Source organism: Balaenoptera ricei, chromosome 3 (genome assembly GCF_028023285.1).
Source record: "Balaenoptera ricei isolate mBalRic1 chromosome 3, mBalRic1.hap2, whole genome shotgun sequence".
In the NCBI taxonomy this organism is placed as follows: domain Eukaryota; kingdom Metazoa; phylum Chordata; class Mammalia; order Artiodactyla; family Balaenopteridae; genus Balaenoptera; species Balaenoptera ricei.
The window spans coordinates 127,074,342-127,094,392 of record NC_082641.1 but is presented as its reverse complement, the minus strand read 5'-3'; the positions used below and the strand labels follow the sequence as shown (position 1 = coordinate 127,094,392).

The 20,051-nt window shown below is 40.4% G+C and overlaps 1 protein-coding gene across 3 annotated transcripts; it reads right to left on the bottom strand.

Annotated features, from left to right (window-relative positions):
- Positions 1-187: 187 nt before the first annotated feature.
- On the bottom strand, positions 188-18,658 carry SLC26A2 (solute carrier family 26 member 2). Of its 3 annotated transcripts, none has more exons than XM_059917478.1 (4): positions 18,456-18,532; positions 10,091-10,270; positions 7,678-8,374; positions 188-5,830 (listed from the first exon to the last, which is right to left on the bottom strand). In XM_059917478.1, the coding sequence occupies exons 3-4, from the start codon at positions 8,347-8,349 to the stop codon at positions 4,310-4,312; spliced, it is 2,193 nt and encodes a 730-aa protein (XP_059773461.1). In that variant the 5' UTR covers positions 8,350-8,374; positions 10,091-10,270; positions 18,456-18,532; the 3' UTR covers positions 188-4,309. The 3 variants fall into 3 exon arrangements, with proteins under 3 accessions (XP_059773461.1, XP_059773460.1, XP_059773462.1); XM_059917477.1 differs by lacking the exon at positions 18,456-18,532 and adding an exon at positions 18,294-18,423; XM_059917479.1 differs by lacking the exon at positions 10,091-10,270 and having other exon boundaries at positions 18,456-18,658.
- Between the last annotated feature and the right edge of the window lie 1,393 nt (positions 18,659-20,051).

Here is a 20,051-nt window from a genome sequence, read left to right as displayed (position 1 = left end):
AAACACTTTTTAAAAAAATAGTCCTTCTCAGGATAAAAATAACCTTATAAAAATAAATTTCCCCCACTCCTACATCTAAATTCTCCATTTCTAAAGTTACTAACATTCAAAAAAAAAAACACCTATAATTGTATACCTATAGTATTTCAATAGTATTTTACTTTAATAATAGGCTATGATAACAAACTAGCTGGTATATTATTTTGGCCTATTGCATTATAATTTTCATTCTTGTTATTAGCACTCAAATGAATGATCCCACTCATGATTATCTAAAATCCTTACACCAAAAAAAGAAAAAAAAAGCCAAATTAGTTCAGAGCCTAAAAGCCTTCTAGATTCAATTTCTTCCTTTTTGCAGTTCTTAAAGCCCAGTTTCAAATAAGGCATCACTAGAACAGATAAAACAGTAGAAGAAAAAGAAAGAGAAACATTAAAGAACAGAAAAATTAAGCAAAGTCTAAATCCTATGGATAGGATTCTTACCTTGTCACTGTGCAATCATTCCTTGAGTAGACCAGGGGCATCCTTGTTTGCCTCAGCTGCCTGCCTCCTGCTCAGACCTCAGTCCAGGCTCAGCTTAGCCCCTCCATAAAGCACCTCCAAGTGTCGCCATGTGTTACTAAAAGAGTTAGCATATAGCCCACCTACTGGATTTAGTACTGTAGTCCCAGCACCTGGCCCAGGGCCCTAGACTCCTGCATAGGTCCTCAGGAAGTATTTGAGGTATTGTCTACATTGATGTTATGGCTCATCTATAGCAATACATAGAGGAAAACAATTCATTAAGAACATTAATAAGGATCACAAAGCTTGAATTTATTATCATTATAACTTCTAGGCTCAATTTAAGTTCCCAAGAAATTCACTGTAACACTTTTCTTACTATTATATTAAGATCCGGGCTAACACCCAGACTGTGTGATCTTAAATGACAAATTACTAAGAGAATACTCATGCAGAGAATTACTGTTCTTGTTAAAATGTGGTCATTAGCATTAGAATAGCCTAATGAACTCATCTGACACCCTGACACAGTTCAAAGATCACCATTTACCATGCTGTAAATTTACCAACAAATTTTGGCTTCAGTCTACTGACGTTTAAAAGCTAAGTCAGGATATCCAAATTGTGTTTTCCTTTGATCCTTCTTTCAAAAAAAAAAAAAAAAGTCAACTAGGCATCTGTCAATTTTACTACCATCAGAGGCTACAGTCACTCAGTCTAGTGCTCTGGAGTAGGTCATCCCAGGCTTTGGCCCCAACCTTGGCTACCAGCTCTTTCAGCTTTGGTGAATCTGTGCCCTCCCCTTCTGGAAGCAGAATCCAGTTCTGAGCTTGCTCTCAAACTAAGGTGTGGCTCTTAATCCTGGTCTTCCTACTGTTGTGCGTGGCTAACCAGGGATTGGATCCTATTCAACTGAGTCCCTCTCTTTTATCCCTTGTTTGGTCAGAGATAGTCTTTTCAATGGTCTATTCCCTTCATCTCTCTCTTGAATGTTACCCTTAGTCTCTCTGTGCATTGGCCCACTCCACCCCTCTGGTTGTTTTAACCATCAAGAGTGTACACATATTTCAATTAAATGACCATTTTAAGATATTCAGAATTTTATACAGTTATCAATAAGCAATGCAAATATGCTTCATTTAGACTCTGAAGTTTAGAGTAAGCATGATATCTTCGTATCAGTAAAGTGTGTAAAATAGCGCCTAATGAATTAAAGTCCAAACCCTTGAGTAAGAAAGCAAACGAAAAATATTAGTTTTATTGGTGAATTAGATTTTGGTTTCAGGTTTGATTCCTTTAAATACCAGCAATCAAAAAACCTTAACATGTAAGTATAGGCAGACTTCAAACCAAGCAGAGAAGGTAAGATTTAAATTCTAGTGATACCTTAAATATCTTTACAAATGGCTTTCAAAAGCAGAATCTCTTGTTTGTTTGGGTAGGTGGGAGAAGAACAAACCAGAACACAATTCAAGAATCTGCTAACTGCATAAAGTTCCAGAATTGCTTATATCCACGTTATGGACAGAAATGGCAGGTAAAAGACAAACCCTGTTACTCTGTTCTTTTAAGAGATTTTCCAAATTCTATGGGCTTTTTTTTTTTTTTTTTTTTTTTTTGCTGTGGTAGGGTTTGCTAAATTATAGAGTCGTCTTGAACATGTACTCATTACTCTGTCACATGGCATTAGATATCTACAATGATCTGGATTCAAATCTGGCTTGGGGAGGTACAAGAGGGGCTGAAAACAAATGACAACCAAGACACTCTGATTTTACTATTACTATTCATAAGACTGGAGAGAAACAGCAAATACTGGCTACAAACAATAAGCAAAGGACACGAATACAAACAGCAGTTAACATTTCTGAAATTCTAGACTTAAGTTCTAAAAGGATGTTAAAACTCAGGACACTATTACATTTAATCATGATGTCAATCATCTCAAAGACAGAAATCTAGCTCCTAAGAAACTGCTTTGTTTTAATAACAGAAAGGCATTTTTCATGTAAACTGATGGGCAGAGCTCTACCAAAAGAAAAGCAACACTTGCAGTTTACGGAGCCAACAAGAAAGATGGTTCAAAGTCTTCCACTCCAATAGGTGCCCTACACATAGGCTTTGCTTCTTATAAATATTTAAACTGTTTAGAATGTAGGAATGGGTTAAAAATGATTTTGCACTTTTGCAATTTTTATCTTGTTTGTTTAAAATGGTGTGCTAAATGTTTCAATTTTACATCAACTAGTCTCCTAGTCCTAACTTTGGAAAACCTGTTTTTTTTCTTCCTTGCCCTTAAAAGTACAGATACAGAACTATAAGCTTTCAATGTCAGACATACTTGCTTTTCAAAAGGAAGTGTTTCTGGGCCACAACCTGTGACCAGCTATCATAAATAATACACCCACAGAACTTAGGTTGTATAAATGTGATGCTTCTAAATTCTCTTACATAATAGTTTGAGGTGGCCTAAAGAGTTAAATGCTGTCACTGTCATCAATATTTATTGTACATCAATAGGGTGCATGGCAGTAAGCATTAGCTTTGTTTCACTAAAACATCTACAATTATTCATGTTCTTTTGGAAGCACTCTTATCACTTCTATGCATTCTTTTCCATTGGTTATAATAAATTTTTCTTGCAGAGTAAAGATGAACAGCTGCTTCTCAAATATGAGAAAGACTGTCAATTTCCAGCTGACCCTTGCTAAAATACAATGGGAAAGAAAAAAAAATTCACTGCTAAATAAAAGTCTTAAGGGAAGCTGTCAATCATTCCTTTTTGTAATTTGTCCTGAACAGTTTGCCTCAAGCTCATTTAAAAGACTACATAAAATTGCTGAGTTCGCATTTTGCCTTTTATCTGGCAAACTTGTCACTCACTGGTAATCAGACATAGCAGTTTAGGACAGATTCCATGGGTAACACACTAAATGACTGAAAGTTAAAACAGAACTTAATGGTAGAGAAATACTCAGAAACAGGGACAGATAGGGATCACAGAAGAGACAGAGAGGATTCTCATTATGTTGGCTGATTATGAAGAGCTCTTTTTTTCTTACCTACTTACCCTAAACAAAAAGGCTGACTAAAAACATCAAATGTATCACCAAGAGCATTCTGTATAATATGGGGCTAGCTGGTAGGATTTCACAAACCTGCTCAGCCATCAGACTCCTGATAAGACTGTGCCTGAGAGGAATGCTGCTCTCTTATTAAAAGCCAGAGATCCAACTGCCATCTGGGGGGCAAAGACAGGGAATAGAGAATTACAAGTGAGAACAAGCTTGTCTAGTTACTACCCCGCACCCCAGAAGCCTCTTGACCTGCTGTTAGGAGAGCAGACACAACATTCTCTCCCTACTTCCTTTCTACTCCCTCTCCAAAGAGCCATGCCAAACAGGCTCCAGCACTTCTCATGTAAATGCCAGCTTTACCCCTTTACCTACTGGAGAAGGAACAGTCCAGATGCAAATCTCCTAAAACAGGATGGTAATTAAGTTTTGGGGCTACTTTACAGTTCAATTCAATAGATATTTATTTAATTCCAAGAATATCTCATATTTGCAAGAAAGCTGAAAACCACAATATTTTCTTCTTTTTGATTCTGCCTAACTAAAAGCTCTGCTGCCATCTGTGTATCTACAAAGGCCATCAGCTTCAAAGGAAGAATTCTGTCGAGCCAAAAGGTTAAAATTTCTAGTGTGCAACAATTTCCAGTTCCACAGTATAAAATGTTAAAGAACTTGAAATTTTAACCTCTGGGGCTAGACAGTATTCTTCCTTCTATTTACTTTCTCAATCAGTCACTGGAAAAACTCAGACCATTGGGAACATATATATCCTTCTGATTTTGAGAGTCTTCTGCAAAAGTCATTGCTTCATATACACTATAAAAGAGAAGGTTTTCTTCTTCCTTTTTGCAATACTCTCCCCGGGCCAGGGAATCCCTCACAGAGGGGTTGCACTGAGCCAGCAGAACCTGGATGCCAATGGCTTCATAATCTCTGCGAACTTCTTTCAGTGTATGGATCCCTGCTGTATCTAAAAACTGCATTGCACTACAGTCAACCACTATGGTATGGAACTCTAAGGGATCATGGGAAAGTTGCACTGAAACATCATCCTGGATTCCACTGAGAGTTGCTGTTTCCTTTTTGATCTTTTTCTTTGCTGCCTTCTTCTGAGCTGCCTTTACTAAGACTGGGTTGAGAGTTTTTTTGTATAAGGAAGATTTAAAATATTCTTTGTTTATGTAGTAGAGAGGGGCTACAAAGCGGAAAATCTTGATGCCTGACTTAGCCTGAAGGTTCTTATAGGTAGACATGGATTCAAAGATTTCAGACTCTTCCACCACACCAAGCAATGAAGTCGTTGGCTTCTGAGTGCGGAGGATGACACAAAACATAGAAAAACAAACCCCAACAAGCAGGCCTATTTCAGTACTTATCAGTGCAGAGGACAGCATAGTAACAAACCAGATAACTGTATCCATTCTGCTAATCCTCCACATCTCGGGCAGATCCTTAAATTTACGTAGGGCTCCCCGGAGATTTACAATAGTGATAACACCAAGGACACTTTTCTGAAGGGAATAGAATAAAGGAGCTATTACCAAGAGGACCAACAAAAGAACCAGAGCTGTCACCACACCAGAAAGCTGACTTTGACAGCCTGTGGATTCTTTAACCAATGTCTTTGCAAGAGCTGCACTAGTAGCAAAGCAGTGGAAGAAGGAAGGAATGATATTGCAAAAGCCGATGGCATACATTTCCTGATTAGCTTTGACTGTGTAGCCATGTTTCTTGGCAAACATCTCAGAAAGTGATACAGTAATAGCGAACCCAATGATAGAAATAGCTATTGCATCTACAGCCACATTAGGAATTAAGTTCCAGTCCGGTGCTTTGGGTGGCATAAACCCAGTGGGAATATGTCCAGCAATACTGGTATTGTATTTCTCATTTAGTTTTCCAAAATGAGAGGCTAATGTGGCTACCACAACAACAAAGAGTTCAGTAGGAATAGGTGCCTTAAGTTTGGACTTGAAGCGCTCATTGAGTTCTTTGGTTGGCAAAAGAACCAAAAGGCACAAAAGGCTGGTGATGAGATCACAGATATTGGTCTTATGGATGTTTCTGAAGATATGTATCCAAGTAGTGATGAGTGATCCCACGCCACTACTCCGAGGAAGGCTGAGTCCAAGGAGATACTTGGCCTGAGATGTAAGAACTGTGAAGGAGGCACCAGTGACAAATCCACTCAGCAAGGCATCTGAGAGGTAGACTGAAACAAAGCCCACTTGAAAGAAGCCCATCGCTACCTGGAAGGAAGGATATACAAGTGTTAAATATAAATGGAAAAGAGCTTCTAAATCCTGTATTCCCCTGGTATTTCTTTGTGTGGAGACATACCATCAGAGCACCACAGAATGTCAGAGCTAGAAAAAAAACCACAATCATTTATCAATCCTCTCATTTTACAAAGAGAGGGCTCATTTTACTGACACTCAGAGGGCTAAGCAACTTGCCCAAGGTCACAGTGTTACTGACTAGCCCAGACAAGAGCTTAGGATTCCTACCTTCTTGCACAATGTTTCTTAAACTTGAATAAGGTTCAGATCGCTTTGAAAAAGAAAAAATTTCTCAAGGATCCATGAGAGGGCTTCCCTGGTGGCGCAGTGGTTGAGAATCTGCCTGCCGATGCAGGGGACATGGGTTCAAGCCCTGGTTTGGGAAGATCCGACATGCCGTGGAGCAACTAGGCCCGTGAGCCACAACTACTGAGCCTGCGCGTCTGGAGCCTGTGCTCCGCAACAAGAGAGGCCGTGATAGTGAGAGGCCCGCGCACCGCAATGAAGAGTGGCCCCCGCTTGCCACAACTGGAGAAAGCCCTCGCACAGAAACGAAGACCCAACACAGCCAAAAAAATAAAATAAATAAATAAATAATAATTAAAAATGAACATCTGCTTAAAAAAAAAAAGATGTTAAAAAAAAAAAAGGATCCATGAGAAATCATAAAAACACAAGTTGGAAAAATTCTAATTTAAAAAACATGTATTTTTCTTTAAATTACGTATCATTACCGTAAAAGTAAAGTTTTAACTGATAAAACAAAAAACTAGATTCACATCAAAATAGAATCACACTTTAAAAATTATTATAGAATTCTTTAATCTAACTTCAAACTGAGAAACTATTTTCAGCCAATGCATATGTGCTTACGCTATACTGCCTCCCATGTTAATTATATATCCTCAAAGATATAACATTTTATTTCTTTCTTTTTCCTCTTCCCAATAATTTCTCAGAATTCTATTCACCCTTCCTCGTTCTCGGTGAGGCATACTAACAAAAAAGCAAAAATGAACTCTGAGGAGCACAACTCTTCTGCACACCAGCCCCTTCTCCCTCTCCTTCTGTCCAAGCACCTAATAAAGTGAGCTACTCTTCCCCCTCCTATATTGGTTCCACATGTCTGTAACAGAGAAGAGGTTTAATGTTGGCACTGACTCCTGAATGCCAAAAGGCAGAGGCATAATGAAAATGGCAGATTAGTGGATTCTATGGGAGACCCAAAAGAATTTCATTTCTAATCCTTCTCCTGGCTGATAGCATGAAATAGTGGTCCCCAACTTCTTCCCTTCCCAGCAGTCCAAGAAAACTACTATCTTTAGTGAGAGTCACTCATTAGAGCAGCAATTCTAAAACAAGGGGGGAAGTCATCTGTAGTTTGAAAAACTCTTGCACTCTTCCTCTCCCAACCCCCATTCTATTGCCCTCTTCCCTGCTAGTGCTGACTCCGCCAATAACCAACCACAAATAACATCAAGCAAATCTGATAGTTCTCGACATACAAAATTAAGAAGTTGTACTAGGTGGTCTGAGGTCCCCTTCTGGTCTGAATTTTTACAATCAAATAATTAAATTCTGGCTGACTGAAATTCATTGGTTAAGAGGCTGCCTAGGGTTGAGAAAATAGAAGCAGCCTTATCTTACCTGTGGAGTCAAACCAGGGTTTAAATTTTGGCTCTACCTCTTCCATATCCTGAGCGTTCAATAAATGATAGCTTTAATTATTATGATTGCTAAGTTCCCTTACAGATCTGAGATTTCATGCATAGTAATTTCTTTTGCCAGAAACAACCACTTATTCCACTGTTTCTTACCTGATAAACTCCAGCCATAAAGGTTACAGTGCTGCCAACTATAATTGCATAGCAGCTTTTGTCACATATCTTGCCTGATGTCTGGCTTAATAATGTGCTCTCATTTGAAACCACTCCTAAAGAAGGAGCAACATGGGCAGTGTCATAGCCAGCTTTGTATAGTTCTCGGTCAACTACTTCACCAATCATAAGGCACAGTACTCCAAAAATGCCCACAGAAATGTGACGGGAGGTACCCAATAGGAAATAAATGAAGCTGGCAAAAAAAGATGTGTACAGACCATAGACAGGTTCTTGGCCAGCCAGGAGAGAATAAGCAATGGATTGAGGCACCAATAAGATGCCCACAATCAAGCCAGACATCACATCTCCTAAAATGTTTTTCTTCAGATTATATTTTGGGAGCCACTGCAAAACAGGAAGGAAGCCAAAAATGATATTTCTGGCTTTGGTTGAACTGCACTGGCAACTCTTCTCTAGTTTTTTGATGACAAATTGCTTGAAGTTAGTATCCGGTTTCTCTTGAGGCTCCAAATGGATCCTAGGATAAGGTCTGCATTGATCATTGGTCTCAAATTGCTGGAAGTCATTACATGATTCCTCTTCATGCTCCAGATGGATCCTAGATGGCGGACTGTATTGGTCATCTTGCTCTTTATTTTTCAAAGACATTTCTGGAGATAGATGTTTCAGCCTCCTACCCCAGAGAAAATACGAGGGTTAACTGATTAAGTAATTCTCAGTACTCACACATTTTAACAGTCCTACTTGCCATTCATGAGAGTTAAGAGAAGTTCACTTGGGGGTAGTATCTTATATTCACTTTCCTTAGTTGAGCCTCATTTGTCTTGATCCAGGAAAAAAGAATCAGACCAAGTTAAAGCAAATAACTCACTGAGTACAGGACTTCCCAAAAGTATAAACTATCAAGGATTCTTCTCCATCTCTGCCTGGCTCCCCCTGAAATTTTTTTCTCCAGAAACGGTATTGGGGTAGCCTGTCTCCTCCTTTCTATATGCTACTAACAGTCTTATTTTCAGATTTTTCACTCCCACGAATACTGCAAAAGAGGATCTGGTCTCAAACCTTGACACCTACCTTACCTGCAAAAGTCCCTGAAACAAGGAAGATGTTTTTTTTGTTTTTGTTTTTGTTTTTTCAGTGGGTGGGTCCCTTTTAAGATAACCTACTAGTTGTTGAAAATAAACAGAAAGAAAATGTGAGTGACAGAGTAAAGATATGTTTTGAGAAAAAAAAAAAAAAACTAGCACAGAATGCATTTGTGTCTTTGAACAACGTGCTCTGGTTTGGTAGGAAAGAAAAGAGAGAAGCTGATAAGAGACTGTTGAAGGAAACAAACATCAACAGCATGGAGTAGGCTGATGGGGCAAGTGTCTGATCTCTGAAAGGTTTTGTTCTATTCTACTTTGTTCTAGTATAGAGTCATGTCTGCTCTATGGGCAGGATCTATATTCGTGCAAAGAAAGATTCGCTTTACTATCCTAAGTATACACTCTAAAACATAAGCTGAATGGAGGAATAATGTTGCCCAACACTTCAACTAGGAGGAGATCCAGGTGATCCTGCATCTCTGGGTCCTAAACTATAAAACTACTGCCATAAGACCTACCACTAAGAACTACAGGAAAACAAAGAAGGTAAAAATAAGCAAAAAGACAGGAGGGACAACAAAAAATAAGTCTTGTAATAAGAGTAAAAGAGAAGGAAAAAGAAACAGACCTTCAGAGGAACAGAGTGTAAACTGCCAAATATTTCACAAATCAGTGGCTTTGCGTTGGCTGTTTGCTTAGCTTAGAATGGCCATCCAACTCTCTATCAAGACCCCAATCATTTTTAAAACCCAGTTAAAATGCTATCTCTTCTTCAAAGCACTGACCCCAGCCCAAATGAATCTGTGTCTCATAGCACTTCATGCCTCCATTACAGTACTAACCATACTTTTGTATTAGTTAAGGAAAAGTCTCTCCAGGTCCAGGAGGAAAGGACATCTTGTTCATCATTGTAATCATCAACAATGTATGGTAACTCTGAGATAGCATGCTTACAAAATGTTTGAATGAAGGAAATAATAAATGAACAAACAAATTTATGACTGTGGCCAATAAGAGATAAAATATATTAGACAAAGGACTCAGGTAGTTTCCTGTCTCAGAAGTGACAGAAAGATAAGCCCTCGTGAGGTTCTATAAGCCTAATATTGCCAAGATGCCATACTCCAGGACCCATGACCTATTCAAGAACACAATATTTGTAAAAGTAACCCACGTTAATTTTGTTTAGGATAAAAGGGCTATAGCTGGTCATCCCACTGAACAAGAGTAAAACAGTAGTTACATTGATGGTCTTGTTAAATAGATAAGGAAGAAAAGAACAGATTTAGATGACCACTTACCCTGGGCAAGTCAATTAGATTGGTGAATACACACAGCAGCTCTTCATTCCTCAATGCAACTGGTCTATAACTCTCTTCTCACTTCCTACTTTCAGGCCAAGCTAGTTTGAGTGCATTCCTTATGTCCTTCTATTTTGGAATAGTTCTTAGTGAGTTCTGGGCCAAAAGGCTTTTCCAAACCTAAAAGAGGCATAAGAAGAAACTAACAAAATTCAAATCTTGCCCTATATGGCAGCTAGCTAGAAAGGAAAAAGATAAAAATTAATACTAGAAAGTGCAACAGGGTGATGGAAACTGTAAGAAAGAACTGAAATGTAATACTAAAAGTGAAAAACGTGGTAACAGAGATAAAGAATGCCTCTGACAGGACCATCAAACCTGACAGAGCCAAAGAGAGAATCGATGAAATTGAAGATAGGTTGATAGAAATTACCCAAACTAAAACAGAAAGAGAAAAACAGAATTTTTTAAAAAATGAAAAATAATAATTTAAGAGAACATCCAAGAGCTGTGGGATGTATTAAACAATCTAACTTATGCATAATTAGAATCCCAAAAAGAGAAGACAGAGAATGGGTGGAAGGAATATTTGAAGACATAATAGCCAAGAATTTTCCAAAATTAATGACAGATACCAAACTATAGATCCAAGAGTCTCTGAGAATACCAAGAAGGACAAATACAAAACCAAACCAAAACAACACAGCACCACATACCTACACGTCATATTTGAACTGCTGAAAACAAAAGACAAAGATAAAATTCTAAAGACAGCCAAAGGGGGAAAAAAAAAAACCACACTACATACACAGGAACAAAGATATGAATTACAGCAGACTTCTTATTGGAAACCATACAAGCCAGAAGATGGAGTGATACCTTTATCACAGAAATATAACTGTCAACCCAGAATTCTATCCCCAGAGAAAATATTTTTTGAAGGATGAAGAAGAAATAAAAACTTTCTCAGACCAACACTAAGAGAATTTATTGCCAGCAGACCAGCACTACTACACACACATACACACACACACTACACACACCAGACAAAAACTCAGGTCTACACAGTACACAACAAATAAAGTCTAAGAAATGGAACAAATGAAAACAAGATTTATTTTTAACTAAAAAAATCTTTAGTTGCTCTAAAAAAAATAACTGTCTAAAGCAAAAATAGAAATGCATTTTTACAGCACATGCAAAATAAAATGCACAAAACAAGAGCACAAAGAATGGTAGGGGGAATTAAGAATTGTAAAGTCTTATACTATATATGAAGTAATATAATACTATTTGAAAGTAGGCTCTGATTAAAGATGTACATTGTAAACTCAAGGGTAAGCAATAAATTTTTTTAAGATATAAATAATAAGCTAATTCTGGAGACAAAATAGAATCATAAAAAATTCTCAATTAACCCAAAAGAAGAATGAGACCTAAAACAGGTAGAACACATTGAAAACGGCTAGCAAGATGGTAGAATTTAATCCAAACATTTTTTTTTAAAAAAAATCACATTAAATGTGAATAGTCGGGGCTTCCCTGGTGGCACAGTGGTTGGGAATCTGCCTGCCAACGCAGGGGACACAGGTTCAATCCCTGGTCCGGGAAGATCCCACATGCCACGGAGCAACTAAGCCCGTGTGCCGCAACTACCGAGCCTGCGCTCTAGAGCCCACGAGCCACAACTACTGAAGCCCGCGTGCTGCAACTACTAAAGCCTGTGCGCCTAGAGCCCGTGCTCCGCAACAAGAGAAGCCACCGCAATGAAAAGCCCGTGCACTGCAACAAAGAGTAGCCCCTGCTCGCCGCAACTAGAGAAAGCCCGCGTGCAGCAACGAAAACCCAACACAGCCAAAAATAAAATAAATAAAATAAATAAATATTTTTAAAATGTGAATTGTCTAAATATGCCAATTAAACAGATTGCCAGATAAGATTTAAAAAATAAGACCCAACTATATGCTGTCTATAAGAAACCCACTTTAAATATAAAGATATAGATAGATCATAATAAAGTGAAATGTCTTGACCAATTTAGTAATTCATTTAGCTTGTGTAAGTGACTGAGCCAGATAATAAAATCCAGATTTTAAGACTCCAAGAATAGCTTTTTTTGAGCATGTTACTATTCCTATCACCTACCTAATTAGCTTTCTCTAACTTCAGGTACTTCTAAACACTTTGAAATTCAGTTATCCTACACATCCCAGTTTCACCTACCTGCTACCCAAAATGACCTAGCACTGACATCTACAAACTCGTGCCCAACTCTCCTTTCTCTATACTCATGGCCATAGTCCTTTTCCATCTCCAGCTCTCAAAAACTTAGGTATTCACTCACAAACAGTCCTAGAAGTGGAAATGATTTAGCCATCAGTCTGAATCCAAAAACCATCTATAGTCTTTTACTGATCCTAGTCACCCCCTAAAATTCTCCTCAAAACTACTTTTTTCCCCTTTTTTCAAGCCTATTTTAAAACCCCAAACAATATAAAACTACATTAAAAATTATCTTAAACTAAATTGTAGGTATGACCTCCATACAAATTAAGCTCCTTGAGAGCAAGCTCCATCCTGTTTCATCTTTGTATCCCCTGAAGTGTCCAAGTATATGCTTTCGAAAATAGTAATGAAAATATATGCTAAACAAATAACTGAAATACAGAAAAAGTAGGATGCAAAGCAATATTTATTTTCAGGTGGGACTATCTACTCTGGAACAAATTTTTCAAGTATCCCTTTCTGCACAAAAATCCTCTCATTCCCCCAGGCCTGTTACTGCTTTCAATTACAGTATTCACCAATTGCTTCATGAAAAATGAAGTTACAGTGTTTATCCTTGAAATACAGTCTATAGCCAGACTCCCATTTTCAGAAAGTTGGAATACATACTATATATTCCATGAAATTCAGTAAAATAGGATTCTCCTTTATCATCTAGGGTAGTTTCTCCCTTTATCAACACTGATAATTGAGAGTGAAGAAAAGAAAGGTTCAAGAAGAAAACACTTGAACCTTCCACATTACCTTGCAGGAACTGGAGGAAAAAAACCAACAAAACATTTGAAAAATACATTTACATATTCATATATTAAAGTATAATGGCAGTTCAGGCAACACAAAAAGGAAAAACATTTCTGTACTTTCTACTTTAATTAGGCACATGCAGTGTGACTACTTAGAAAGCTGTCTTATCCTGGTGACTAAACAGCAGCACTGGCACTGTTTCCCGTGTGAATTACTGAGAGTCTAAGAGAACTGAACTAAAAGAGAGGGATATCCCTTCTATGTAAGCCTGACAGCGGTCAGCCAACTTCTTTTTGAAATTTTGCAGATATAAGAGAAACAATGTCTACTTTTGGTAAGTAATTACAGCATATAATTTTAACCAACAGTGCATATGAAACAGTTTTGCAATTTGTGAAACTGAAATGCCTTTTTGGAAGGCAACAGTGTTCAGAGACTGGTGAAGTCTGCCTCTGAAACATAACGGTTCCATATTCATGCTCTGCTCTATGTATGTATGCCACAACTCACTGCTAAATAAAACTGAAGCTGCCAACTACTAGAATCAGAGCATCTAAGCAGGGAAGAAATCTGCAAGAGATAGAACAGTTTAGAAAGGCTTCCAGGGAACAACATATCTCACCTGGGATCTGAAGTCCGGGTCAGAGATGAAAGAATGAGGGAAGGACTTGGAAAACGGATGAGGAAGAAGAAAACACAAATAGCAATAGTTCTGGGATTGGAAGGAAAGAATGAGAAATAGTATGATACGTTTAGAGCACCAGATGCATATGGGAGATCAATGGGAGAGAAAGTGGCAAAGGTACCTAGGGGAGATTCTGGAAGGCTTTTATGCCAGGTTAAGAAAGGTAGACTTTCATCTGCAGACAGTGCGTAGGCGCTGAAGGTTTTTGAGAAAATCACTTACTGTATCACTCATTTGACAATCATTATCTTATTACATCTTCTGGTCTGTTATGTTATTCAATTCTTTTTCAAGCAAGCAAGTAATATTTTCCTTTTTTGCCCTTTATGAATAAAAATTAGTTAAGATTGTTTTTATTTTTATAAATTTATTTATTTTTATTTATGTATTTTTGGCTGCACTGGGTCTTCGTTGCTGCGCATGGGCTTTCTCTAGTTGCAGCGAGTGGGGGCTACTCTTCGCTGTGGTGTGCGGGCTTCTCTCATTGCAGTGACTTCTCTTGCTGTGGAGCACAGGCTCTAGGTGCGCAGGCTTCAGTAATTGTGGCTCGTGGGCTCTAAAGCGCAGGCTCAGAAGTTGTGGCGCACGGGCTTAGTTGCTCTGCGGCATGTGGGATCTTCCCGGACCAGGGCTCGAACCTGTGTCCCCTGCATTGGCAGGTGGATTCTTAACCACTGTGTCACCAGAGAAGTCCCAAGAAGTCTTAGCATGAACCTAATATTAATGTGAACAAGTCATCTACCAAAAAAAATCTCTTCTCCCAAGTGGAAAATTCCAGTTAAACTAGGCTGGAATAGGTGTGGACTATACAGTTCGGAAATAATTTTCCAGTACTCACACAGCTTATAAGCAGTAGAACCATGACAAGAATCAAGACCTGTCTGATTCAAACCTACTCTCTGTCTCTGGACTGCTTATTTTGAAACTTTTCAAATATTCAGAAAAGTTGAAAGAATGATACATGGAACACCTTATTCACAATTCACCTATTTAACAATATACCAATTGTTAATGTTTTGCTACATCTGCACTACTTCTGCACTCTTCATACACTCAGGTTGGTTTGTTTGGGTTTTTTTTTTTTCCCTCAACTATTTGAAAGTTACAGACATACTTCAGCCTTAAACACTGAATTGGACCAATGTTTTTAACCACCATCCCATGTTGCCTCTTCTTCAAAAGAAGCATTCGTTAACAACATGGCATCAAACCATTTGGATACACTCTTCAAAAATCTGCAATGGCTCTCCACCTCCTACTAAATATAGTCAAATAACTTTAGTATAGTCTTCTCTCTGTGAATGAGCCTGCAACTGCCTTTCTCTTGCTTCTTTTCATGCACCAGTGTTCCAATCACCAGTCCATGAAAATACTAATAAGCATCTTTTGCCCTTTGGGGTCCTTGCTCATGTCGTTCCTTCAGTCGGGGATGTCTTTCCCTTCTATCTCCATCTATCTTGGTCCTTTTTATAATCTTTTAAGTCCCACCTCAAATGACATAGGAGAAGGGGGATGAAACTTCTTAGGCTATGCTTCCCCAACATATGACACATAACTATTTAGCACTCAAGTTTACATGTGTCTCAAACGAGAGTATCACTTTAGGGCAGACACCAAGTCATCCTCGTGTCTACATAACCCAGAACCTAACACAATGCCCTCCCACTTGCTATGTATGGTTACAGATCTATGTTTATTGAAATGAACAAACAGGTGAAGTTTCAAGTTAATATAATGAAGCCAAAAAAAAGTATTCCTTGTTTTCCAGTTATCACAAATGATTAACAATGCCCATTTATTTCTGTGATGCAAAAAGAAGAACCACCACAAGGCTTATATCAGTAGTATAAGCACTATGATATATTTTTTCTTGTATAAAGCCCAATATAAGACAAAATAATAAAATACCCAAGAGGAAAATAGCTTAATGTAAAACCATGGTAAAATAATTAAATAGTTCCTTGCATAGTAATTCACTGCTTTCAAAAAGATTTCATCTAAATAAAAAAACCCAAAAAAGAAAGAAAAAAAAATTTTTTTAATAAAATTTTAAAAAAGATTTCATCTACATCTCCCACTTGCCTCCTCAGTAAATCTGAGAATCAGAGTATGAATTCCTATTCTCCAGTATGAAAAACATCAAAGTTTAGTCACTTGCTTAACTGGTAGGACCAGATTCTCAATCCTCATCTTCCAATTTCCAAGCTTAGATCTCTTCTAAAATACCACATGACCCCCGAATTTATTTCCTTGCTAAGAGGTCTTAGGAGCTAGTTCAAAGCAATAATTTTATGGCCAAGTGCTCACCTCATTTCTGAGCCTATTATTAATTTTAATAATTAATACAGTTCACAGTTGTATTCCCAGTACCTTGAAACATGTAGAGCACCTAATAAGTGCTTAACAAATATTTGTTGAGTGAATGGACGAATAATAGTTTAAGAGCTATGTGGTAAAGGGCTTCCCTGGCGGCACAGTGGTTAAGAATCCGCCTGCCAATGCAGGGGACACAGGTTCGATCCCTGGTCCGGGAAGATCCCACATGCTGTGGAGGAACTAAGACCATGTGCCACAACTACTGAGCCTGCGCTCTAGAGCCTGTGAGCCACAACTACTGAGCCCACATGCCACAATTACTGAAGCCCGTGCGCCTAGAGCCCGTGCTCCACAACAAGAGAAGCCACTGCAATGAAAAGTCCAGCACCACAGCAAAGAGTAGCCCCCACTCATTGCAACTAGAGAAAAGCCCGCACACAGCAACAAAGACCCGAGGGAGGGAGGGAGGGAAAGAAAGAAAGAATCTGCCTGCCAATGCAGGGGACATGGGTTTGAGCCCTGGTCAGGGAAGATCCCACATGCCGCAGAGCAGCTAAGCCCGTGCGCCACAACTACTGAACCTGCGCTCTAGAGCCCGCGAGCCACAGCTACTGAAGCCTGTGCGCCTAGAGCCCGTGCTCCACAATGAGAGAAGCCACCACAGTGAAAAGCCGACTCATCGCAATGAAGAGTAGCCCCTGCTCACCGCAACTAGAGAACGCCCGCATGCAGCAACGAAGACCCAACGCAGCCAAAAAAAAAAAAAAAAGAATAAAATAAATAAATTTTTAAAATATATATTAAAAAAAATCTTTAAAAAAAAAAAAGAGCTCTGTGGTGAAGAAAAAGCAGTTACTCCTCCCCCTCCACCCCCACACACCATAACCAAGTTTGTGTCAAGAAACTAGTCTGGCAATCATCTACCTGGGGGTTTATACTCATTAAAAGTAATATCAATGCTCAAAATGACCCCTAGTGAATCTAATCTAGTTGCCAAATCCCTGAATAGGTCATCTCCAGATCTTCCTCCAGGAGGCAGCAAATTATAGTACAATACAATGATATCAAACATGAAGATCTGTTAAAATGCAGATTCTCAGACAAATCCAGGGATGAGATCCAAGACTGCTCCCTGGGTGATTCTGAGTCAGTGGGCTGAGGGCCTATTTGGAGAATCACTAGGTATGTTCTGGAGTCAGACAGGTCTCTATTCAGATCCCAGCTACACTGTTCAACAGCTGTATGGCACTGACTGAAAAATTTCATTTTATTCAGCATTAATTTCTCACCTGTAAAATGGGGATAACATTACTCAACTTGCAGTGTTGTTTTAAAACTAACCCAAGTAAAATACCTAGCACAGCGCCTGGCACATAGCATTTGCTCAGTAAATGACAGCTACTAGTCTCCGTCCCTTGAGATTACTGAAGAAAAAAAAAAGGGGGCTTATTTCTTGCCAACAGCTTTGGCTCTCCATTTCTTCTTGACTCAACATTCAAAGATAAGAACTTCTGCTTAACCCAATACTGGATATCACATTAGTTCCAGATTTCACATAAAATGCCTTAGGGACAAGGAGGAAAAAGGTACTAGAATGAGTGCCAGAAAGGAGTTTAAGTCCTGAATGCGTCTAATCCACCGTGGTCCCCAATCTGTGCAAGGAGGGGCCCAGCCTAATAGTCTATGAGTTTGGTAAAGCTGGGTACAAGTCCTAGTTCTGCAAATGACTTGCTGTGTAATTTTCGGCAAGGCTCTGTCCCTCTGTGTCCTTTCAGTGTCTCCATCTATCCAGTGAAAGAATTTCAACTTAAGTCTATGAGTCTCGAAAAACTACAGGTCCTGATTTCTACTTAACCAGGTGTGTGGTTTTAAAAACCAAGGTAATCAAGTCCTCTCTCCTACCCAAGCCTCAGTTCCCCCATCTAAGGTGGTGGTGGCGGCTCTTATGTCCTTGGTCCTGCTCCCATATATCTGGGTTCGAGGACTCGGGCGGAAGAGCCACACCGTTACCAGCGGGGTTTAGGGCACCCGGCGCGAAGTGTGGGGTGGAGGGTGGGCAGCCCTCAGCTGTCGGAGTTGGGTCGGGATCACCGGGGTGGAGGGAGTGGGGCTTTGACGCTGGCCCTGCCTCCGCCCCTGCCGACAGAGGAAATAACTCCTACGCACACCCACCTCTCACGGCCCCGCCACGACGGCCCGCGGCGACCGCTGGTGCGCGCTTCCTCCCACCACACCTGGGTCACAGGCGAGGACGACCCCAAGAGTGGCCCGCTGACCACGGGAAGGCCGGCACCGCTGTCTCCCCCGCGTCTCAAGTCCCTCCCCTCTCCTCACCTCTCGAGTCTGGGCCGCCCCGTGCGACCAGGATCCAAGGCGCGTCCTCTGCCGTGGCGGGACTGAGGGGATAGGGTGGCGCGGGCAGAGGCAGCCCACTCCCGGGGCCGGCCTCCCTGTAACCCGCCAGCCCCCTTGCCCGCCCATCGCCCGGCCCCTGGAGGAGGCGGGGCCCAGGGGAGCAGCGGGAAGGCACCGGCTGCGGGGAGGTGCCGAAGGCGACTCTAACAACGAAAGTTCAGCATGCACAGTCACGTGGCACCGCGGAAGAACGACGCGGCTGTCAGCCAATGACGTGACCAGGACAGGCAAGGGTGCTGCCCCCTGGCCGCTTTCCTCCTTGCGATTGGCTGCCCTGTACAGAAGGAGCCACGCGTCCCTGATTCTTAGGGAGAGTCCTCCTGTGCTGTGCCCGGGCGATGAATCATCTTCGAAGCGGGCAGATTGCTGGCTCTCCGCCTTAACCCCGAGGGTATTTCGAGGAATCAGTATTAAGGGAAACGTGGAAATGCTCCAACGAGAGCTGTAAACTACTCTTTGTTTGCGAGGGGTATCGTCTTCATCTTCGACTCCGTGGGACCCCCGTTCCCACCCACCCTCCTTTATTGTTAGAGAAATGGAGGCCCTGAATGGGAAAAGGTCTGCTAGAAAGTTAGAGGGACTCTTGCCCCAGTGTAACTTACTTTCCACCAAAGTTCCCAATAGCCAGAGGCTCTTTTTAAGATGTAAAAGAAAATATAAAAATAAATATGAAATGTAATTCCAATCCTCGTTTAAAATCCTCAGTGGCTTTCCTTGACATTTACAGATAATATCAAATTTCTCCCTATGCCCCCGAAGCCCTGAATGCTCTGGGCCCCGGCCCCTTACTCCTCACGCTCCTCACGTGGCATCTCTCCCTCCCTCAGCCCTCTCCCACCCATCCTGGCCTCCTTTGCTTGCCAAGCTTGTTCTCTTCCGGACCTGAACACTTGTTCCAGTACCTGGTTTCTACTTGTCTCTCGGGTCTCAGGCTAAACCCCCAACCGCCCTTTCCTCAGCGACTTCCCTGCTAGTCACTTCCTAGCAGGTAGTCTTGATTTAATTATCTGCCACGAACTGGGCACTATCTGATATAGAGTATATGTTAATTTGTTCATTTTTCCTCTTGTACTGCCTGCGGAGGCCCACAGATGACGATAGGATAGATGGGAGTGGAAGAGGATGAAGGAAGCAACATGGTTAACTTCCTTTTCTTCCCTTTCCCATGAACTTCTTCACAGTCGTTTAAGGAACTCCCTTTCTTATCCTGAGATGAGCCTCAGATTCTGTCACCCACCAGATTCAGAACTTCCAAAGTCACAAGCCATATCAGAATCAGAACACCTGGGTTCTAATCCTGGTGCTTGTCCCTTACCACTGGGGACAAATCACTTAATCTCAATTGATGTTCTCACCTTTCCAAGGGTAATTAATGGCCCCACACTCAGAGTCCTGGAGGGGATCAAGTAAAACAATGGGTGTTAAAGTACTTTGTCAACTCCCTATAAGCTGCAAAACAAGCAGAATGACAACAGTTGACAGTTTCTGGATATTTATTTCTGGATGCACAAAACT

What these genes read in the sequence shown, in the direction of transcription:
- SLC26A2 (XM_059917479.1), bottom strand. Translation starts at nt 8,349, where the DNA reads ATGTCTTTGAAAAATAAAGAGCAAGATGACCAATACAGTCCGCCATCT. An exon ending in TTATGGCTGGAGTTTATCAG is followed by an intron (nt 5,831 to 7,677) that starts GTAAGAAACAGT and finishes CCTTCCTTCCAG; the next exon opens with GTAGCGATGGGCTTCTTTCA.